Below are 24,526 nucleotides of genomic sequence, written 5' to 3'. Positions count from 1 at the left end.
CCAGGACACGCTGGAGAGACAACTTCTCACAGCTGGCCTGGGAACGCCTCGGGGTCCCCCGGGAAGAGCTGGATGAAGTGGCCAGGGAGAGGGAAGTCTGGGTTTCCCTGCTTAGGCTGCTGCCCCCGCGACCCGACCCCGGATAAGCGGAAGAAAATGGATGGATGGATGGATGGATCTATGGGACTGTTCTTTATTTATCACAAGAGGAGGGTGGCTGGATGTGACTTTTCTTTTAACTCCCAAGACAAGGTACACTATATGACCAAAAGTATTGGGCCACACCTCTTAATCATTCAATTCAGGTGTTTTATTCAGTCCCATTGCCACAGGTGTATAAAAACTGGATGAATGGGCAAAAATTCCCACAGACACACTCCAAAATCTCGTGGAAAGCCTTCCCAGACTAGTGGAAGCTGTTACAGCTGCAAAGGGGAGAGCAACTCCACATTAATGTCAATGGATTTGGAATAGGATGTCATAAAAGCTCCTGTAAGTGTGATGATACTTCTGTCCATATAGTGTAGCTTTATTTGTGTGGCACATTTAATATAGATAGATAGATAGATAGATAGATAGATTGATAGATAGATAGACAGACTTTATTGTCCACTTCAATTGAAATTTGGCTTTGGCTTTGCTCAGACACAGCAAAGATACATAAAAAAAATAAAGCCATTTAAATTTTTATGCCCCTCCCCTAAGCCAAAATAAAAAACAGTGGGACATTTAGTTTGTAGTAATTTCATTATTTGTATTTTTAAAAAAAAGTTTTCTGCACTATGATGCTGCCAAATTGAAGCAAATTATAAGGCAGCTTTTCCATTACTGATCCGATCAATTAATTATCTTATTCATACATACATAATGTACAAAGAGTGGAAGAAGCAGTTGCTAGGTTAGATGGGGGCCCACCACTCATTACTGCCCTGGGGCCTCATGTAAATTAACACAGATATGGATAATACACTCTTTCCGCATGCCATCACTTATCAACACTTAAATAGCTATGTGATGTCAGAGCAATTCCTAGAAAACAGTATAAATTTACAAAACGCATTCATTTTGCTGCACTGCATTATAGTAGGCTATAACACACACCGTGCAATAGCATGTACATAATATCTTCTCATTGTCATAAGTTTAAACAGGCTATGTATATACTCTACATATATACTCATAAACATAAAACACATGGTGGATTAATGTTGTTATAAATCTCATTTATTAACAAATCTGAAATTTTTAAAAAAATAGCAAATGTCATTTTATGGCACATCTCAAGGAGATAACGTGTGCTACATTATAGCAGCCTATTATTATTACAGAATTATTGTTATTTACATTTAATACACACCCTCAAGTGAGTTTTCCCCAGATTCCTCATTCTTATCTCAGATCACATGAATAATTTCGCTAGTTCTAATGAGGGCTAACACTGAGGTTTCCCTACTTAACACGCTGTGGATCAAATATTTTTGGTACACCAATGCAGTAGACAGGATTCTATAAATATTGAGGTCATAAGTCCTAAAATATAGCTTATAAAGACCCCAGTACACCTAGGATCCAAATGCAAGAATAAATGTTGACATAGTGCATTTCTGCAAACCACAAATATGTTAATTTTGTATGTTTCACATGTGGCAGATTTGTTGAAACTTTCAATTTTTAATTTTAATGTGACAATGCCGTGTTCACATGTGGTTAGATTCAGGCACAAAAATCTATTACTTAGGGTAAGGAGAACAAGTTTTGGAATAAAATTCACAGTTTGATCATCACAAACATGGCTGGAAATGTTCTGTGTCGCTAAAAATACCCATTTCTGTTTTTTGGTCTTGAATAGTGATTGTTGTTGTCTGCTGCTTGGCAGCCTTCTCACCTAGGTCACACCATCTGACATCGCCTTCTGCTGATTAGAAACTCACTTCATATACATATAATCTGAATTACATCACTTCAAAATGTTGATATTATACATATGAAACATACAAAAGTAAGATATCCATGGTTTTTCAGAAACGTACAATGCCAACATTTAATTCTTGCAGGGTGTGACAAGGGGTGCTCACAGCAGACATTTTGACATAGTAAAGCACAGATGTCACTAATGACATTAACATGGCTCTGCTTTATCCAAGTGTCCCTGTGAGACATGACAATGAGCCAGCATGCACAATACCAGGAACCTGAAACTAAAGTACATGGAATTCAGCCATTGTTATTTATATTATTTACATCTGTGCTTTTCTTACTGTGACATGTCATCCATGGAAATGGGCTATCAAGCATTTTCTGTGGAAAACAGTTGTCATAAAGTGATTAGGTCTTTTTTTTTCAATTTAAATGCTACATATGTGCATGGAAGCAAATAAAGCTGCCCTTTAAAACAATACACATCAAAGTGTATCATACGTGGTTGATAATCACACACTGCATCTGTGACCATCTTCATTCAATCACACGTCATGAAGGATCATACACACCTGCTGAAGCCAGATATACATTTCAATTAAAAGTCAATTAAGTCTTTGATCATTATCTTTGCAGACTCCACCTGATTTCCACAAAAAAAATAAGGTTAAACAGTAACATACCCCACATCCCTTAAAATACAGAGGATGTGACCTGAGCGTTACCTACTACAGGCCTGTGTGCAACAAACCTCGACTAAAATCTTTTTGAAACAAGACAATTAAGACAATTCTTCATATTTTTTCAAACATATAAATAAATTATCAATGAACACCTGCAGATGCATTTACATAAAGTGCAAGAATAACGATCATTTCCAATGGACCCCGACCCTCCCCTCAAAAATATAAGAAAAGAATACATTTACAGAGGCTCCATGGTCCAGTCAATGCCTGGCCGCTTCAACTTAGGACAGTGGTTCCCAACGTAGTGGTCGCCAAAGCTTTAGGGGAGGTCAAGAGGCCTTCTTGATTTTAAGGGGTGTATGAAAATTTAACTCCAGGATTACTGCAAATCTGCAAAACAGATTTAAGACTTTTGAATGCCACTTAGATTTTGTTTAGAGCAGTTTTCTAATAATCAAAACTGAAGAAGAACAATTTTATTTTGCCCAAATATTTTCTGTCACATATCACTTTTGAAAAGAAAAGATTAGATGATCTATGCTAAATGTGGAACCCTGTGTATCTCATTTCAGCATTTCATTCACTTCAGTGAAGAAAACATTTAAATTGTTAGTTTTTAAAGTCAAGATTTTTTAAAGATAGAATTTTTTTTTAAAAAAGAGCTCGTAGATAATATGTACACAAGCTGCTGTACATTCACAGAGCACTCACTATCTGCTATTCACTCATCCTGCGTTAGAAAAGTATGCAGTTACAACAACCAAAGATCTTGTAGAGCAATGGCTAAGCATTGGGGAAAAGTAGTCACTGAATTTGTCAAAACAAATAAGCCTATTAAGAGTGTATGCTTGACCGGGAATTGAATTAAGAATTTAAAAAAATCCTAAAAATATATCAGGATTTCAATATTCTGATCATCATCCAAATTGTTCATTTTAAACAAACTTCCTTCCAAACTTCCTGTCATCTTGTTCACTATTTGTGTTAATTATACACTTTATCAGCTATTCTGCACTGTTATTGTAATGCAGTTGATATATTTGGATATATCCATAAAATATGTCACTCAGTCAGGGGTCATAAATTTACTCAATGATAAATAAATGGGTCCCTTGAGGAAAAAGGTTAGGAACCACTGCCTTGAAACCAAAGCACCAGTTTTAAAGTTTTAAGTCACACAACAACCTCTTCCCTGTTGGCTCTGTGATAATCTCAGTCTGAAGCCTTCTGGTGGCCGAGAGTGTATCCTCCATTATCTTTCTTCTGCCATGTGTAGATTAACAGTGCTGCCAGTGTAGCTGCAAGAACCGCTCCTGTTACGCCTCCTGCAATAACACCTGTCAACACAGATGACTGAGTTAGAACACAAACACACCGTGAATCGCTCTGTCATACTCAGTGCACCGCGCTGATACAGTACCAGCAATGATTTCTTTGCTTTCCAGTAAACTCTTGCTGTTTGCCATAACAATAAATCCTGATCCATTGTCTCCATGCGTACTGTCAAAGTTCAGGACTGAAGAACCCTGAAGACAAAAGTAGAAACAGTTGCACAACTTCATTTCCTGCTCTTTCATCTGCATTATGAGTAAAAGAAGTGGTGAGACTCATGAAAGCAGCCGCACATGGAAAGTATTCTTATTTTCTCCTCCTGTGTTTGCTGGAAAAACTGTGACATCTTTGGTGTTGGGGTGATCCTTGGTATGTTTCGTTTCACCTGGTGACACAAAGAGCATGACATATTTTATGTGGTTTGCGAAATAAAAGTGACATGAACAACAGAGGTTGATTATACCCATTTTGTAGTCTTTGTGTGTGGTGCTTAGCAGAGGTGGGATCCAGTCATTGCTTTGCAAGTCACAGGTCTGAGGTCTTTGCATTCATGTCCTAAGTCCTACATGTTGTATCAAGTGCCAAACAAGTCGTGATGCCCGCTTCCCAAACGTAATGCCATTCTAACAACAGGGTAATAACATAAGCTGAGCATTAACTCGCTTTGTTAATATTAACTTTGACTTAGGGAGTGTTTATTATGTGTGAGAGGGGAGGGGGTGGTGCAAAAATTGCTGAATTTTGTATTAATTTTGAATATCATCAGAGGCCCAAAACCAACAAGTTGGTTTTAGAAGCATTTTTTCTTAAAACATGAAATGCTGGTTATTCATGGTGGGAGTGGAGGGAGTTTCATGCATTTTACTCCAGTCACGCAGGGAGGGTCATGATATTAAAAAAAAAAACAATGTCACATAGCAGCCACCCCTTACTCTGATGAAGTACAGCCCCTTACTGTTCTTGTGCAACTTAAAATGCCAAACAAAATTGGAAATTGTTGCATCTTCATTAATGATTTGAAACCCCCACCTCTTTAATACTGCAAAAACATTTTATTGTTGTTGTCGTTGTTGTTGACCACTGCTTAGTTTTTTATGTGAACAGAGTTATCCTTTGTATAAATTTTCCAACTGGCACTCAGTAACATGACATTAGTTCTTCATGGTCCTCTTCTGAAACTTGTTTGTATACTGTCAGACGAGTTCAAACAAAGTGGATTTTGGAGAATTACGGTAACTTTAAACTTACTGTCAAAGAAAAGCAACAGCATTACCTGATATAGGGCATGAGGGGAAATGACATGATCTATAACACACTTTATAAATAACATACTTTTTAAGTCTTTGGGGCTTTGGGGAAGGTATCAAATATTTTCAAGTCAAAAAAATCAAGTTCAAGTCATGAGTCATTGATTTTAAAGTCAGGATGCATGTCCTTTTTTTTTGTCTATTTAAATCTAAAGTCATCAAATTTGTAACTCAAGGCCATACCTCTGGTGCTCAGCATTACCTTGTTCTGACCAACCCCCAGAGCCAGAGCCCTCCAAGTCATATCCTGATCCCTCCAAGTCCTCAGGAAGGGAAATAAATGAATTTTATGGAGAAAAAGAGAAGAGGATATTTAAAATACTGTTTCCTGTCTTATTGTCAAACATATAAAAACAGAAAAAAGGTTAATAAAGCCTATAAATGTACTTCTCTAAGTAGGACAACAAGGAAATGAATCATGTCACGGATACCAAGTCCCAGTGACGTAAAACAATCTCAAAAGCACACTGTAGTTGACAAACCCAATCACCAATAAAGTTTAATGAGTAGAGAATACAGCTTTAATTAAATGGTAAAGTCACTCTACCATTTTGACAAAGCAGTAAAAGAACATAATCTTTTGTTTGTTTCTTTTGTTATGGTGCCAGTGTATGTAAAAGGTCAATATGATGATGAAAAGCTCTTACAAACATTTCGTTTTAAGTAACTGATCCTTTATAATAATATCTTTTTAAACAGGAGGCATATATATGAAAATGAATGGATAATCTCATTCATGTGGACTAACTGGCCTGTATCTACTGTAACCAATATACATTACTTAAAGCATAGTTAGTAGAAAAACTACAAATGTTTTGCAGTTTTATTGCCTGCAGCAGGGATTAAGTGATACTTATGTTGGGTGGGGACTGGTGGAGGAATAAAAAGGGTTTGTACTGCTGATGACTCAAACCTACAGGCTCAGTGAGCATAAAACTATTTGAACAGTCATATTGCGAAAACCCTGACAGCAGTCAAAATGTCCCTTCCTGGAAACATTTATCAGGCAGCAATAATGCTTAAAGAGATGCAGTAAACTTTGTGTTTAACTTAACTCTGATCCTGAAAGACAAGTTCAAAGTTCTGGATTTAACAGGTGCAGCAGCAAAGTGTGGAGCAATCTCACACACAAGCTTGTTACCAAATATAACATAGTTCCTATTTTTCTTTTGTGAGAAATGCCTCTTATTGGTTTGTGTTTCACAGCAGACATTTTGACTTGTCAGAAAGCACAAGTGTTACTAATGACACTAACAATGGTGTTGTGGTAATGAGAGCGAGCCAACATGCAGATACGAATGGAATTCAGTCATCATTCATTTTATTTCTAACATCTTTTCTTGCAGCTACAAGTAGAAATGTTCCTGGTGAAAAAGTCTTATATAATGTTGGCAAAGTAGTTCCACCTCGATCAGCCACATTATAATAGTGCTCACACATTAAAAACTCAACATACAATAATTTAAATTCACGACATGGCAATAAAACATGCACACGGGTGCTTTTTCTTTCTTTTTTTTCTTTTTTTTTTTGCATAATGGATAGTTTTTGTTTTTGATAATTTAAGTGCAATTATGTCCTTTTAAGATTTTGGATGATGAACTTTGTTACTGAGTATTTTTTATAATTACGGTGCTACTTTTTTATTTTTACATTTATTTATTCTATTTTTTTATTATTATTATTATTATTTATTTTACCTATATATTTTTTAACTTTTTATCTTAAGCACTTTTTCCAGCTTTGGAAATATTGTACTTTTGACTTTACATTTTAGTAGTTTTGACAGTAAGGTTACAGCAGTATACTACTTTCAAACTATAAATTTGAATGCAGTACTTTTTTTACGGAATATATTGGACTTTGTACATTTTATACTTTGCTGTTTCTATTTTGAATACTGTTACCATTGCCAATAGGGCTAAAATAAAAAATATTTAATGGGTGGAAATATCTGAAACATAGATATGCAAAGAGTTTTCTGCGCTATAAATATAAATAATTCCTACTTAACACCCCGAAAGCCATGTGGCACTAGGTGTGAAATCCACAAAATGGGAAATGTGATGTTCTCTGCTGAAACACTGGCTTTGATGATTAATAACAATAATAAACAGTAATAAAATAATCCCTGTGACAACAACTAACATGATTTTGCGTAAAATAAACTCGTAAAAACAAAAACACCTTCATACAGTGATACAGTCTAACCACTGTCTTCAGGAAGTGAGAAAGGTGAGCACGAGACTGACGTAACGTCTGCTGGTAAAAATGTGTCTAACAGGCTGAAAACGACTTACCCACGCAATGATAGGATGTATTGATCCCGAAATTAAAAGTAAAAAGACTGTCAAATGTATCCTCATGTTTCGGTGGAGCTGGTGTTCAGATTATTTTGTCCTCTTCCTCCTCTCAGGTCCTCCGCAGGTATTTTGATTGAAGCTCCAGCCTCAGCCGAGCTGAAATCCCGCCCACCAATAAAACACGCTCAGATGTGAACTTTAGATGCTACTAGATGAAGGTATATAAATATTATATATATATAATATAATCTTTATTTACAATTTATGGTTTACACAGGGAACCTGAACATAACTCTCTTTTATTATTTTCCTTAAGACAAACAAAAAAACACCTTTCATCCATGTATAGAAAGTCTATATCAGCAATAGAAAAAACAACTGTCATACAGGAAAAAAAAGCTCTATGAAGCAGAGGATCCAAATAGTTGGTTCTCAGCTGGGACCAAAAAATAGTGCGACCAGAAGAGTGAACAATGAAGATGTCAGTTGGTGATGGAGTAGGCAACAATAGAGACATTAAGTAAGAAATCATCAGAAAAAAAGAGCACTCAGTGATCTAGTACGTGTTTTTTTTTTTGAAAAAACAAATATCTAATAACAATACAAAAATGTGAGGTTATCAATGCAATCAGTCACTTTCTATTGTGCACTGTGCTACGCCCTGAGTTGATGATACATACTTGATTACAATGGTTCTGTACAAAAAATTTGGAAATGTAGATTTGTTCACCAGATAACACCAAAGTTCAGAGAATACTGAACAGAACTGGTTCAAGAACCAGAGATAATTTGATGGAAAAGGGTTTCAGTAACATTATGTCAGCTGTTCATGGTTCTCACCTGCATCTTGATCAGATCAGTTCAAACAAAGTGAACCATCTGAGGAATTAAGTGTCTGCTTGCTGGGGATGACGTGTTAACTTTAGCCGATTCAGGGAATGAAGGGAAATGAACTGATTTGTGGCACACAAAACAAACGCTTTTTAATCTTTGTGTTTGTGTGAAGGTATCAAGGCTTTCTAGTCAAAAGGTTCAAGTCCAGGGTGGAGTCACGAGTCACTTGTGGTATAGTCCAAGTCTATTTCCAAGTCTTCTTTTATTTTGTTGAGTATAAAAAGTCATTTTGTGACTCAAATCAGTCTCATGTCCAAGTCATGAGAGTCCACACCTCTACTTTTAAAATTAAGGCATTCCAAAATTCAGAGTGCCAAAACATCAGTATTAAAATGATTTGTGTTGAGTGTTTTTTAGTTTGACACTTTTTACTCCCTTGTATAATGTGCTTGTGTGTTAACATCTGAAGAGCCATGATATGCACTCTACATACTACAGTACACATCACAATAAAATATTAAAAATGGAGATTAAATTGGGCTCTATGTGGCCCATGAAGTAAAATGAGTCTGACACCCCTGATTTAGGTGAGTAGAAGTACAATTTAGGTGAGTAGAAGTTCAAAGATGTAGATCAGGTATGTCTAAAGTCTGGCCTCGGGGCCAATCGTGGACCGCAGACCAATTTTAAACAGCCATCGGCTTGTAGTTAAAAATACACTTTATGTGGCCCATCAAACAATATTTTTAAATCAAACAAGATCACTTTGCATTTTTTCCATTTACGTCATGATGGAAGGACGATCACAGTTTGTAGACATGCACTGAGCTGGAACTACGCAGGTAGAACTAATGTGTTTTAAACAGAGGGTGAAAAAACAAACAGTTACCTCACCACAGACGTTTCCTGTTAGGTAGCAGCCATACACACAGCAGAGTAGGGGTGTATGAAAATGTTGATACTTCAATACTGCAATTTTATTCTCAAAGACAGTTTTGATTTTTAATTACTGGTATTCATGCAAACTGACCCCTCCCATTCCAGCGTAACAACATGAATATAATAGAATTTATAGCCTCACTTACAGTATTGCAATCTATCAAAATATATATTTTATCCTAGCCCTACCCTATCCTAGTTTTTTTTTTAGGAAAAAATTTAAGTTCATTTTTTAAAACTTTTAAAAAATGACTTATAAATCTACATTGTGCCTTGTATTATGACACATTTTGTATCCCTAGATTATTGCTAATACACAGTCCTGTGTCACAGACGTGTAATGGATTCAGCAAGGGCAAAAAAATGGACTTTTTTGATTATGACGCAGTTGAGTTTGTCTCATTTGTTACAGGATTTTTGTTGTGAGAAGCAGCTGGCCCTCAGGTATCATCACACATCTGGCTCTGCATTCAAAAAGGTTTGGACACCTCTGATGAAGATTATCTTGGACACAGATTACTTTAAGTATCTCAGGCTTCTGAAAATTAAAAAGGAGCTGATACTGCTTTAAAAATAACAAACATGAAAAACCACCACAATGTTGGTCAAATGTTAGAAGAACAGTTTAATCATACATAGTCACAATTCTGCTTCCAAAAATGAGTTTGTTTTCTTCATCTAACATCTGGAAATGTACATAAGGCCACCTGAAAATGTACATGACTTTGACAGTGTGACAAAACTCATATGTTCATATTTATATAATTGACAATATTTTACATTGCTTTTGCTTACAAGGTAGAAGCTGTTCCAAAATACAGCACTCTTCTGTACAAAAATAATTCTTGTCATATCCTGTGAAGTTTCCATGGTAGCAGAGAGGACTAAATGCAGCCTCAGTTTTTAGTACAGAGTGTTTTTTCTTTTTTCTTCTTCTTTTTAAACTGTCACTTCAGAAAGACTATCAACAGTTGATGTTACAGCTCCAGTACAAATAGAGGCTGGCCTTTCCCACAACAGATTAAAAACAAAAACCATGCCAGATTGTGAAGCCATAAAGTTTTTTTTTTCCTTTAAAATAACACTTGATCAAATAAAACTGTATACATTATATTCAAGGGGAAAGGAGTGATGAATATACACACATCAAAATGCACATTTTTGCCTTTTTCTCCCCAAAAAAGTGTAAAAGACATCCCATTTACAGCATAAACGTTTACAAATGTACAACTGTACAGACGAAATAAAAGCATCACTACAAATTTAGAGCAAGGCCTGTCAAACACCACGACTAGACATTTTTTTTTTCAATTAAACTAATAATCTTACACTTATTAACTGCACATATACTACATGTATTCTACAATTATTCATATGAAGCAAAGAAGCCATCACTACGAGCATTACAGGTGAATTGTATAGCTTTTGATGGCCCCACCAGCCTCCACCAATGCACTTGCATACCCAACCAAATGGAAAAAAAAAAAAAAAAATTAAAAAACAAAAACAGAACCATTAAAAAAAGGTTCTCTCAACATCCCTTTCTTATCCCCGCTACTTCTAGTTCATTTCACCTCAGATATACAAAACTGGGATAAGCTCCACTTCACAATTTTTTTTGGACTACTCTGACCTTCAGGCGGTGGGGGTCCCATCATCGCTGCAAGCCCCCGAAACCCAAAAGCAACAATTTACTCATACATAAAGATGCTATACATCGCTAAACTACTTCTACGCAAGAGATGATTATTCAGTACATAAAGATACCGTCTCTAGGGCAGTGTTCATCTCAAAGTACAAGACAGATAAGATGTTACACAAAACATGATAAAGAAAAAAATCATTCCAAGGATTAAAATCTGTCACAGCATGCCAACACATACCCCGCTCCCACCCCACTATCCCCACAAAAAAAGCCCCTACTACGGTCATTTCATGTTAAGATTATACCAGGTTACACACCCACTGTACAACCAAACCTCATGCTCTGCTTCTATAAGTTAATGGTAGCTTTTTTTTTTTTAATATTTTGCATAAACCCCGAGTGATCACCTGGATGAGGGACAGACGGCTCAAATGGGGCTCAGTGGATGCAGCAGCTCAGGTTGGTCAGTCTGTAATATTAAGTACCGAAAACTGTTCAGATAATTACATCCGGCAGACTACAAGCTGCTGGGGTAAACACACATTACCCCCTATTAGCCTGGAAAAACAGGAGGCGAGAATAAGCCACCGCTGGAAACACACCACCCTAAAGCACCAATCCCCAAAGCCAAGCTCACAAATCTGGTCGTGAAGACCTCAGGGTGACTGTGGCACAGGACACATAGTACTCACCTGTGGACGGAGGGGTTAATATCCATCCGTACTATGCAGTGCTATTTGAAAACTAATCCATCAGCTGCTTTGGCATGGGAAAACACTTTAACTGTGCATGGGATAATAATATACAAATATAATATTCAATTGCCTAGACTTGATCTGAACAGCTGACATATTAAGTCTGGTTACAAAAACAAATGGAATTGTTTTTTTTTTTTTTAAAAGGATCACTCAGTTTAGCCTTATAAAATCACTTGCTGGTGTTAATTGTAGGAATTGTAAATTTCAGCAAATGTGTATAAGTTTTTCTTTCTACAGAGAATTTACAAGGTAAAAAACTAAATGTACAAGATAATATGAAAACCAGTCAAATACATCAATTACATCATTAACAATGGGTTTGTGCTTTACCCAGAAAAAAAAAAAAAAAATTATCGGCCTGCTGACTGTGCGTCCCCTGGGGGCCACGCTGGGAACCTGCACCAGGGGTGGCAGAGTGGCAGGGTTCAGTTGTCACAGCGTTCTTAGGTGAAGTTGTCTATTTCTTTTTCTTTTTTTTGGTAATTCCCCCAAAAATGGGATATCAGAGGGTGTCAAAGGCTAACCCCTATGGCTAAGGAGCATCTCTCACAGGACAAGGGGGGGGGGCTCCTACTCCTCCACTTCTTCAGGGGACTCATGGTGTCGATGTGACTACATGAGGCCGTTCGTGGGGCCACCAATTGGACCCAGTTCAGATCCGCTCTTCATGTAGTACTTTTCCAGCTTGGCCAGAATGTGCTTGCCGTAGGTGTACTTACGTAAAGTTGCAATGTGAGGCCGGATCTGAGGAGGGAGAGACAGCACAGGTCAGCAAATCTAATCGTTTCTAAAAAGTTTCACGCAAAAATCCCAAAGACTCACTGGCTCCAGATACTAAAATGTGACTTACTGGTTTTCTTAGTCTTCTTAGACATTAAATATTTTGTTGGTTAGATGAAAACAAGACATTTGAACAACTTGGACTCTTAAATGAAAGGCATTTCTCAGTTTTCTTGCATTTCACTAAATGAACAATCAATTGACCAATTTAAGAAAACGATGGGCAGACTTATCGTCGATAAAGAGCAACTTCTGTATTTTCAACCTAGACCCTTTTTTCCCATGCTGTTGTGTTTAAGTGACAAAGGGGAACAATGATTTTTAAAAGTGGTCCAGTATTGAGCGAGAGTACTGCAGCTGGCAGCCGCAAAACAGGCTGCAGTGTCACCACTCAGGGTGATTATGCACCGTCAATTTACGCCCAACAAAGGTGTTTTTTTTTGCCATTAACAGGTTCAGATTATTATTCTAAGTGTCTGACAACATTGTGAAAAGGACCTGACAGAAATAAATCTTTAAGTTGATGAGTAAGATCCTTTTTGTTTAACCAGAAATAGCCCCAAAATTGCTATCGCCAAACCTGACTGACTACATTTAAATAGTCATTTTAGTGTGAAAAGAGCCGGCGTATTTTCACATCTAACTGGGTCAATTAAGGGTTTATTTTAACCAAACTAGAGTTGCTGATTGTTGGAACAGTGGAAAGACAAACCAAGACATTTTTTGTGAGTTGATGCGTGTTTTATGATGATACATTTATGTTTATTTAAACAGAGGCTGGTGGCTTTAGCAATGGTTATTTTGAAGCAGTTTCTGGTTTATTATAATCTCTCTCTTTAACAAAATGGTCCATCAACAAAAAACAAATAATTTCATCTAGTCAGAACACAAACAAACATGGGAGGAAATAATCATGATATATAGTCAATTTTTGCAGAAAAGTTACACAAGAATGGCGAATATTGTTGTCACAACTGGCTTAGACGTTCAAATCGTTTTAATGTTAAGAGTCCAAGTCACCAAAGACATTGTACTTAATCATTAGTATTGCTACACTTATGGATTAAGACGGGAAAATTTGTTCAGACTTTTTGCACTTTGTCCAAATAATATGAACTATCTTACTAGTTGGGCATATAAGCTCCCTCTCTCCATATCTCCATGATGACACAATCTTAGTTTACCAACCTTGTGCATGATGATTTTGCGCTGAGCAGGTTCTGCCATGTCAATCATTCTTTGGACAACATAGTTGGCGTACTGGTCCTTCATCATGGTGTACAGGGCGCTGTGGGGCCCGTCCTTCTGGCAGCACACTTCATCAATCAGCAGAGCTCTCTCGGCACGCGAAGAGTGGATCACACACTTCTCCACGACATTACTGATGGAAAAACACAGAGAGAAAATTAACAAATTTATAACTGAGCTGGAAGAGTTACAGCACTGGCCGGTCGTGGTGGGTGCTTTTTATGCCCACATTTGGAAGGCTGAATGTTTGAATCAGTTTCTTTTTTTAGGACTATATTTTCTTTGTGACATTTTATAATGAAAGACCAGTTGGATAAATGTTTTGAAATTCAAACAGTGGGTGGTGTACTGACATTTGCGATTGTCAACGTTAAAAGCCTGTCACTCACTAACAAACTTTTCTGATATCTATGTGGTTGGAATAAAGCTTTATGGTTGGCAATCTTTTCCATGATGCGAAGAGGCTCTCTTATTTTTTTAAGTGTGCCCTTGCAGGTGGTGCTTTGGATCAACATAAGCATCAGTGCAGACACCCTGACTGACCATTAGGGAAGCACCTCAGACTCCAAACCAGACATATCGAACCAGGCCAAAAGATCTATGGTCACTAAATGTGGGAGTTTCATGAAGCACTGTTAAAATAAGATTTTTTAGCAGTTATGGAACATAATAATTTAGTGGATCATATTTTCAGTCTTTTAGTGGTCAAGTAGCTATGATTGAATTATAAAACAGTTCAAATTAAATCATTTTTTTCCATTAATGGTAAAAAAAAGTACTGATATGTATTTTGATTCGATCACTGCACTGTGCTCAGATAAATTAAACTGTCGACTGCTTTATGAGATATTTGAGGTCTGATGGTGAAAACTTGAACATTCTAGGACCTTTTTGATTGTAGGAACTTTTCTCAGGAACCAGAAGCCCTCTGAGGAACTAACTGTGTTTCGACCACAGGGACCACGATCTAAATTAAGTTCTCAGGACATTATTTTAACACCTGAAAATCCCTGATTGAGGGGTACTACTTTCTTAAAGTACAGGTCATTAGGAGTGGGGTTTTCAGCTTTGAGTGACTGATCAAGTACACCCAGCAAAGACTCATCAGTGACCATTTTTTAGAAATCTGGGCTGAAGGAAACTTTTCATTTCCTTGAAAAGTAATTCCTGGCAATTAAAGGTCCAAGAATTTCTGGTGGAAACACTACTGAGATCTGCCTTATGGTGACAAAAGCAAAGTCTTTATATCCCCGTCACTACATTAATACATAGCTTACCTTGCAAATTTATGCTGGCTGAGGACGAGAACCTTTCCACGGACCTCTGCGACGATCTTGCTCTTATCTTCTGGTCTTCCATGCTCCAAAACATGCTGAATGACGTAGTTTCCATACTGATCCTGCAGGAGGGTGTGGAAGTGTGAGCTCGGGGTAAAAAGTCATTTCAATGCTGATCAATCACAAAAGGATCCGTGCGACACCCTTTACTTTGATTGATACTCATGCACTACTTTTCACCATGGGTCTTAATTGGTGTGAGAAAATCATGCATTTCTACAATGATAGGTAGACGAATGAGTGACACCCCCATTTGTAGTCTTACAAATACCCTTACGTCATCACTGCGGAAGGTCAGACAAAACAGATGCTGCTGGTTTGGAGTGTTGACGACCAGACAACACAACCAATAGCATCTTTGCCCCTTCAGAAATGGGTGATAGACAGTTATGGGCGTAATTTTAGTGTGACAAGATGGAGACAGGAACTCACCTGACCAAGCAACAAATTAACACCACTCTGACTTGATATTGTTAAAGTAGTAACTTGTTGGGTCGGTAGCATGACCTCCACCTTTAATTTGGTAGTATTTGCCATCAAATTCATTTCCTGTCAATCTGTTTTAACAAAAAACTGCATTATTTTGCTCCTGGACTTGACTTTGAGTCAAGTACTCGAGGTGAAGTGATTTAAGCACTACTTGTGAACACTTTAGATGTCCAAACTCTCGTCTCGGGGAGCTTCGATCAAATCCTGACAGTGACATCAAGAAAATGAAAACAGAAAAACAGATTGATCAGGAGATGCTGTAGGCAAAAGAGAGGAATCATCAGACAGCAGGGAAGCATGTGCCATGTGAATCCTCTGTGGCATAAAGCAAGAAAAGGGGAAAAGGCGAGAAAGAGGCGGCTCAGTGGGTTAGGAGAAGGCCTGTAGTTGGAAACTGGGAGTTTGAGAACTATCTAAATGTTAAATTAGATTCTTTACACAAGAAAAGATAAAAAAAAAAAAAAAAGGGATAGAGGAAGGGAGCACGGGGACATCCGCGAGAGAGAGGCAAATTGCTCTGACCTTGAACAGTGCATCGCGGGACACTGTATAATATGTTTTGGGTGTCATCTCCAATGATACGCCTTGATATTTCTAGATGGAATAAGTGAGGGGGCAGGGTGGATGTTTTAATAATCACATAGGTCAGATGTAATGACAGCTAACAGTGAAAATACATTCATCCTTACACTTTACACTTAGCAGACCACAGCTACACAGGAACAATGACAAGCTGAAAATATGAAATGCTCAAACATGAAGGAGACATGCAAATACACAACACAAGCACACGTCTCAACATTAAAGGTCCGTCACATCTAACAAACATCTGCAAACAATGTGAGCTTAGAAATGGGACAGATTGGAGACAGATGTGCTCACCTGGCCCAGCTGTTCAGAGTGCTGATGCAGCTCTTCCAGGATGGGCAGAGTCTGCTCCTGAGTGCAGTGCTCCAAAATCCTTTGGATAACTCTGCATCCGTAGGGATGTGTGGAGAGAACAAACACCTGCAGAAAGAAGTAAAATAAGAACTGATCAATAAACCAAAATACACAAAGTATACACATGGCATGACTGCTATTTGGGCTGGGTATCATTACCTGACTCCTTATCACCCAGAACCGAGTCATACTGAAACTTCTCCAGTAAAACAATACCTGCATTCAACTCGTTTTTTTTCCCTTAGTCACTGTGAGGGTCCAAGGACAGAGGGATGTCGTATGCTGTAAAGCCCTCTAAGGCAAATTGTACTTCAAGAAAACAGGCTTTATAAATAAAACAGACTAGACTTTTTGTATACAGATCAAGACAAAAAAAGACTTTCTGTGATTTTGCTTGCAGCCATTCACAGCAAGCAATCTTCAATGCAATTTTTCAATTTCAATGCGTGACTGGCCCACTGCCACATCAGCTAAAATCCATACAGTCTGGGATGTGGTGTTTTTATTGAGTTGGCAGCTCAGCATGCTGAAATGCAACCAAAACATTTGGAAGAACGACTAAACTGTAAATCAATCCATTCATATGATGGCTATCAAATGGAAGTACAAAAAAATGTAATATAATAACTCAGTTTCCAAAAAATATATAGATTAATCCAACAAACCATGGTTTCTTTTGTCTTACAATTACTTTACATCTCAATGTTTTACCTGAGTGTAAGAATATTCCTGTCAGCACACTTACTTGGCATTTAATCATTTGACACCAGGAACACACTCCCTGCCTGAGCAGTACATGAGCGTTGCTTAACCCGTTTTTTCTCTTCAGCACTCATGTTAACAAGCCAGAGCAGCCACACTGTGTCTCCTGCCTGTCCACCACATGGATGCATAAATGTTTCTTATGATTCTCTGATCTGTCGCATAATGTTGCAGCAATCTGTTTGTTTCTTCACAATACATTCTTGCATTTATATATGAAAAAAATAACTTGTCAAAGCAAATAGGGAACATCTGGATTCATGTACAGGGCTCTCAAACATTTCATATTCCCATCTCCACAAACTCAGAATGTGGATTACAAAAGGGGAATGACTAACAGCTGAGTCACTGCTTACGATAATAAACTTACCTGTCCTTGGAAGGCATCAATGATGAACTGTAGGGCCTGAGGCTGGACACACTCGATACACTTCTGCACCACATGGTTGCCATTCTGGTCCTTAACGCACTTCAACACATGGCCATCCAGCTCACGGACAATGTCGCTCTAAAGTGAAGAAATTACAGGACGGTTGATAATTGTAACAGATGTCACTGTGTTGAAAATGAGGATTGCAATATGTTGGCTTAATTTAAAAAAATAAAAAACTCAATAATGCATTGTTAAAAAAGAAATATAATCTCACTTACAATTACCTGCTGGTCTGAGGAAATGGACTCCAGGGCTTTCTGAATGACCCTGCACCCGTACATCTGCAAGGCCAGGGGAAGGACGTGACCACGGATACGTGTTGCCAAAGCCAGCTTCTGGTCTGCACTTCCAAACTGTAACACACAAAACACAAACTCCATTGCATAAATGCTACAGAAAAAACGTCTTTGTTCTTGTTACTGTGAGTGAAATGACACCAAGATCAACTTTTAACAATCCAAACCTCAAAGAACTTTTGGATGACATAGTTTCCAAAAACATCAGTCATCAGCTGGTATGCTGCTTGCAAAATCTCTCCAAACACCATCTGCCTCTCAGCTGGGGTGGCCCTCTCTAGCTTCTGCTGGATAAATCTGGACAGATGTAAGATAAAAAAAATCTCTTGGTTCATAAGAGAAATGCATCCGTGTTAAGTTTTAAAGTAAAACAACACAAAGCAGTATTTTTAAGCTAGACAGTATATCTTAGCCACCTGGATCCATGCTGGTCTTGAGAGAACTCCACCATGTGGCCTGGCAGGTCACGGAGTTGGAGGTTTGGGAAGCGGTTGTTCCTGAAGTCTTCCAGTAGGCGGCTGCGTCCGGACGGCATGACATCAGAGCGACTGTAGCGGGGCCGAGACGGAGGGAACAGCTGGCTGCTGGAGTTGAAGAGACTGGACGTCCCTCCGGTGCTCCGGTACTTGGCCTCAGCTCCAGGCGCTGCAGAAATGTAACGCCCGCTGCCATTTGTCAGGCCACCTAAGATTACAGAGTGACAAGATACAGCTCTATTGATGGCAAAAGTTGACCATAATTGTTATGTACGTATAACACTGTGCACCTTATGATACAAGACACATTTCAGAAAAATATTCTGTTAATGAAGTCAAATCAGATCATTTACAACAGTGGTGCCCTACTGGTGGTTCGTGGTCCCGCAGTGCCCGCAAGTTACTCATGAATGAGTCAAGTTTGTAAAAACACTTAATTAGAGTACAGATCTACTGACTTTGTTGAGGGCCTCAATTATCACGTCAACCTGTTTTTTTCCAAGTACAGCAACTATTTATTGCCCTGTTCTTGGTATTACTTGGCCTATTCACATGATTTGCCTTTGCAGTGTTTTTATATAACCAGTCTTGAAGCAATAATATCCACTTTTTTGGTTGCGGTGCTATATATTTATTTAATTCTAAGTAATTTCACTTTATTCTTACGCTATATGTTTTATTTCACTGTGTTGTAGGCTGATGTGTTTAGATTTTGTGAACTATAATTGAATATTTGGTCATATATCTTGCGTGTGGATGTAGAACTATTGACTAAGGAGCAATCTGGACCCCATGACTGAACCAGTGGGAAACACTGATGTTAAACACAAAAAATAGTTATTTGTCTCAGGGGCTGGACAGTGACTGACCTTAGAAAGTAATTTAACACTGAATAGGTTTTAAAAAAAAAACATTACTGAGTGTTAAATGTTCTCTTTGATCAAATATGTCAGAACAGATCATTCATTATTCCCATAAATATATGGTTTACCTAAGTGAAGGCTGGAAGAGGATCCATGGGAGGAGGGCAGAGAAGGTGGAGGAGTGAGCGGGGAGTGACCTGGTGTGAGGCCGATGGGGCTGGGTGAAGAGGAGTAACCCAGACTGTTGTAAAAAGGCTGGCCGATGGGGGTTAAACTGCTGCCGCCGCGTTTGTACAGATCAGAACTTGCGAGCAGGGAGTCCCTGCGAGACACGCTGCTACTGGTAGAGCTGGATACTGCAAAAAACAAACAAACAATGGAAAACCAGTGTGAGAAAAAAGGACAAATACATTTATTTAATCGTCAAGTGGTTTTGGCTAAGTCACTGACCAGAAGAGCCGAAGCCTCCAAGAGCAGAGCCCAGGCCTACGCCAAGGGAACCACCGGTACTGCTGAAGCCCAGGGAGGAGCTTTGTGGTGGCGCCGCAGAGGTGTGTGAGAAAAGGGAGCTGCTCTGAGAAGTGTTGGGGACTGATCCAGAGCCGTAAAATGAGCTAGAGGGCAGGCCACTGCTGGGTGGGGGGGCCTGCTGCTGCTGCGGCTGGGGCTGAGGCTGAGGCATGGAGCGGTACAGCCCGTTGGCTGGAGGACCAGACATGTTGTTACCGGAGCCAGATGCTGACACCGCAGCTGCTGGTAGGGGGAGAGAGGAGAGTGTGAGGGGTGAAAGGAGAGCTGAGGTCAGTGTTTTAAAAATTAGACAACGTGGTAGTAAACATACTGTCTGCTTAATGTGTGGGCCCCTATTTGCAATCTTCAGAACTCTGATCATGGTGTCCTATATCACGTCTCCATGATGTCTAATGAACTGTACCTGTATTTGTATGTTTTTTTGTGATACACTGAACTAGTGGTATCAATTAAGTAACAAAGAGGAGTGGATCCACATATCGAACATTATAATAAGAGGTGGACTAGTACTTACCAGCTTGTGCTGCTGCTGGGTTGATGAGGAGAGGGGTCTGAACTAGACGAACTGGCCCACCTAGACCAGTTCGGGCACCAGGGCCCATCACCAGGGCCCCAGTCTGGTCATAATAGGCTGCAGGTGCCAACACCTGATAACCTGAAAAGACGAAGAGCCCAAAACGGAGTCAGCAATATACATTATGACATATGAAAGACTTTAAAAATGACTAAATCTAATCTAATATTACAAAATCATACTTAAAACAGCAGTTCAAATGATAACAAGCAGTAAAGATAAATGTGCTTGGCTGTTTTTGGCAATAAATTAGTTGTATAAAGTGGTCTACCAACCAGACATTCCTGCATAAGCCAATGCAGGGTTTGCAGCAGCTGCTGCAGCTAGAGATTCCTGCTGACTCTGTTGGCCTTGACCAGGTGTGAGAGGTCGCTGGTTGGTTCCTGTGCGCATCACCTGAAGAAGATAAGGAGGATACTGTCACACCCACAGGCTGCAGAAATAATACTGCATTCAAAGCTTTCAAACATATTCTGCATTTAAAGCACCTGAAAACTTGATTTCAAGTTTCAAGTCCTTTTTTTATTACATTAAATATTTAACACTAAATAAGTAAAAGTTTGATTTGATTTAACCAGGGTTTAAATGTCACAAAAACAGACACCCAGAAATCTGTCAAATTACATAAGAGGGAGAGCCAGTCAGTCTGAATGCATTCAAATGGTGGCAGGGTTTTTTTGTTTTACTGTAATATTCTACTATCCATATTACGCATTTTAAAATGCACAGCTTTGTGGCTCTGAACATCATAGTTTTGCCTTTACATGGGCATTTTCTTCACTGTGAAATGATGCAATGAGTGTTAAGTCAAGAAATAAACCAGACTTGCGTAAGTCGGCCCACATTAACTTTGGGATGTGCTTATGAACCAGTTTAATCCTGGTGGAATTGGTCGGTCGAGACAGGCTTTTCACGATGACCCCTGCTTCTCAGAGCCATCTTTATGAAACACCTCTTAGATGAAAAGAGCAAGTCACTTCCTACCTGTGGCTGGCCTGGCCCTGGTCCCTGATTGGATGCTTGCTGATTAGCTGAGTGATTGGCAGTTGATGCAGCCTGTTGCTGGAAAAGGTTGGCCGGGTAAACACCCCAAGGAACACCATAGTACTGCGGTGGAACCACTGTGGGGCCTGAGAAAGACATTTTTATGTTGCAGATACATCTTGCACCACTGATCAAAAAAGTACTTTTTTATTCTAAATGAAGGCTTGAGCTGGAGGGTGAAACTGTGCTGCATGATCACCTGCAAGTGTGGCTGCTGCTGCCAGTCCAGCGGCAGTGTACGGGTCGGCTCCAGGGGGGCCAGCATTAATGATGTAAGGGTTTGGCACAAATGCAGGAGCAAGGCCAGCTGGGTAATAAGAGGAGTAGTCATGTTAATCATATTTCCATATCAAATCTCATCCAAATGAGTATGCAACTGTAAGGAACAGATCTCTAGAGACAAAAAGCAGTTAACTATATTACACAACACACTACTACACACTGAGTAAGACAAACAGCCCCACTTACCGAGATGTTGCTGCTGGGCTGCAGCCAGGGCGTATTGTTGTTGCTGAGCTGCAGTGAGCTGTTGAACGGTCAGGGGATTAGATCTCTGGAACAACTGGGGAAAAAAAACAAAAACAAATAACAAGGATCACAATCTGTTGAGCAAACTTACAGTTAGATCTTGAAATCTGCGTTTTGTTTTAAAACAAACCTGCTGCTGTGAGTTGTAGTCAAACAATCCTACTGGAGTCCCTGACGAGTCCACCTGAATCTGGTTCCCAGCATAGTCAAACTGGAGGGACTCTACACCGGCTTGCTGCTCCATGCCTCCCATATTCTGGGCCTCCTGGTTCTGGAAGTCCTCGGGTGCCTTGTTTTGGGCAGGGTTGTGCTGTTGAAGAACATGCTGGTGGTGCTGTCCCATCATCTCCAAACCTGTCTGACTGGGACCCATTCTCTCCACAGCCTCAGTGGGGGAAGCTTGGCGGCTTCCTGGGGTTGGACTGGTAATGTAAAGAAGCGCATAATGGCATATTAATACAAAACTTTGCCTCAGACAAGAAGCCTAGCAACATTAATGAGACTGTACGCCTGTACATGTATGTTCAGTCACATATTTGGACATTTCAATTATGCGTACACTTCACTATAATGCTCAACATTAGAAGAACTTCAGTATCACCTGTTAAAATAGCTTTTGGTGTTCTGAAATGGGAGGATTATCTACAACAAGAGCTCAATTTTAAACACCTTAGTTAAAGCATTAAACAATAGGTAGCCATTAGTGCTGGGTTGTGTACCTTTTTTTACTTTTCCGTGTGATATAAATTACTCATAAACTGCTAAACCGATGCATAGCTGAAATTTCTGTAACTCTTCAAAAGGCTTCACCACGGTATGCACACGCTGTGTCAAGTGCTTACTGTGTACCCTGTTACAAACACCTATAAGTAGGGATGCACAGATTTACTGGATATACATAGTAAAAGTGCTTTTGAAGCAGTTACTTAACTTTTTTTTTTTTTTTTTAAAAAGCATTTTCATGTGAAGGACAATTTCTGTGTTCAATGCTGTACATGATGACACTCGTATGTTTTTATATTCCACGTGCTCCTGACAGCAGATTAAGCCACCGTATAAAAGGCCAGGTCATGCAAAATAATTAAAGTAAAATATTGTGATATACTGTGAAACTGCAAGAATCATATAAAAAAATAAATATCATGATATACATTTTTGTTCATACCACCCAACACTTGCAGCATTTTACCTTGTATTGTAATGTAATGTAAAAAGTAAACATACTTGAAATCTTTGCAGTCTCTGTCCATGCCGTTTAGTAGACCTCTTCCGTTGGCTTTAGCAGGATCATTTTCATCTCCCACCTTCAAGTCTGGGCTCTTGTCCTCTTCAAAGGGGGACACTTTCTCTTGGACATCACTCTTCTCTCTCCCATCTTGGTCAACATCTCCTCCACCCTGTATTCATAAAAAATAATAGGTAAAACTATGTGCCTGCCAAGTCAATAAGTGTTCATTAAGAAAGACAACGACAGAAGCTCAACTTACATAGCCTCCATTCCTGTAGCGACCATCCATCTTGTCACCGGGAGAAGAGCTCAGGACGTACTCCACCATGCTCACCCCCAGGCCTCCACCTTCTGAGCGAGGTGAAAGCACAGAATTGGCATCACCATTCCCATGGAAACTCTGGCCAGGTCGCCGCTGCACCATGATTGGCTGAGACACTGAATGATCTGAATGGAAAGCCGTGATCAAATATCTAAATAGTTGTGTACATAAGCTATAGCTGGGTAAACACCCACTCAGATTTAGCCAACACTGAAAATCAAAGGCACACGGTGGGGCATGTGCCATATCCAATCATGTTGTTTGACTTGGAATAAATTCTGCACACTCAAATCTTCTAACTGATTCTTTAACTTAAAGAAAGAAAAGCCAAGTGTGAATAAAATACAATACACAAAGATATGGAGGCACTCACGAGACGATCCCCATGCATTGTCCCTCCACTCCTCTCCAAGAAGCATCCCTTTCCTTCCATCCTTCGCCAACTCGTCAGAATCCCAGAGCTTTTTTGCTGGCAGAAGCTACAAATAAATTGTACATATTTTCTAAGCATCTGTAGGATTATTGCTACTGCAACGTAACACTTAAAATACACCACTTTCAACAACCATTGCATTTTTGAAAACTTGTACAGTGTTTAGTTTACAATTTTGAACTTCAAAGTGTTTACTGTAATCTTGCTCAGCCAAACACTTTCTCACTTATATATTCCATAAAAAATCCTTAGACAGTGAACCCTTATGGCTATAGACTTGAGGTGGCTGTAGAGATGGTAGTTTGCTCTTTCAGAAAGAACACTTTACTGCATTTTTAATCATAAAAAAATGTATACTATGCAGGATTTTCCTTTAAAACAAACTAAAACTTTGTGGTGGCGTATTGCATTTTCCTGCAGAGATTCCACCCTCTACCTGTATTTTCATAATTTCTTGCAGTGGTTTGAACATTTCTGGGCTGCAACAATCAGACAATGGTGTGCAGACCTCAGCCAATA

The 24,526-nt window shown here is 39.0% G+C and overlaps 1 protein-coding gene and 1 pseudogene across 1 annotated transcript; both read right to left on the bottom strand.

The window, feature by feature from the left end:
• Positions 1 to 1,202: 1,202 nt before the first annotated feature.
• Positions 1,203 to 7,678, bottom strand: LOC121955380 (syndecan-4-like). Its single transcript, XM_042503313.1, has 5 exons — positions 7,543 to 7,678; positions 5,445 to 5,505; positions 4,229 to 4,320; positions 4,024 to 4,129; positions 1,203 to 3,940 (listed from the first exon to the last, which is right to left on the bottom strand). The coding sequence occupies exons 1-5, from the start codon at positions 7,606 to 7,608 to the stop codon at positions 3,816 to 3,818; spliced, it is 450 nt and encodes a 149-aa protein (XP_042359247.1). The 5' UTR covers positions 7,609 to 7,678; the 3' UTR covers positions 1,203 to 3,815.
• Positions 7,679 to 9,917: 2,239 nt separating this feature from the next.
• LOC121955843 overlaps positions 9,918 to 24,526 on the bottom strand; it is a 45,812-nt pseudogene continuing 31,203 nt past the window's right edge.

The sequence above is a fragment of the Plectropomus leopardus genome, chromosome 16 (genome assembly GCF_008729295.1).
Source record: "Plectropomus leopardus isolate mb chromosome 16, YSFRI_Pleo_2.0, whole genome shotgun sequence".
NCBI lineage: Eukaryota > Metazoa > Chordata > Actinopteri > Perciformes > Serranidae > Plectropomus > Plectropomus leopardus.
Note: the sequence above shows the minus strand (reverse complement) of the source record. Positions and strands in the feature narration are given on the sequence as shown.

What these genes read in the sequence shown, in the direction of transcription:
- LOC121955380 (XM_042503313.1), bottom strand. Translation starts at nt 7,608, where the DNA reads ATGAGGATACATTTGACAGTCTTTTTACTTTTAATTTCGGGATCAATA. An exon ending in TGGGGGTTGGTCAGAACAAG is followed by an intron (nt 4,321 to 5,444) that starts GTAATGCTGAGC and finishes TTGTGTCACCAG; the next exon opens with GTGAAACGAAACATACCAAG. An exon ending in AAGCAAAGAAATCATTGCTG is followed by an intron (nt 3,941 to 4,023) that starts GTACTGTATCAG and finishes CTGTGTTGACAG; the next exon opens with GTGTTATTGCAGGAGGCGTA.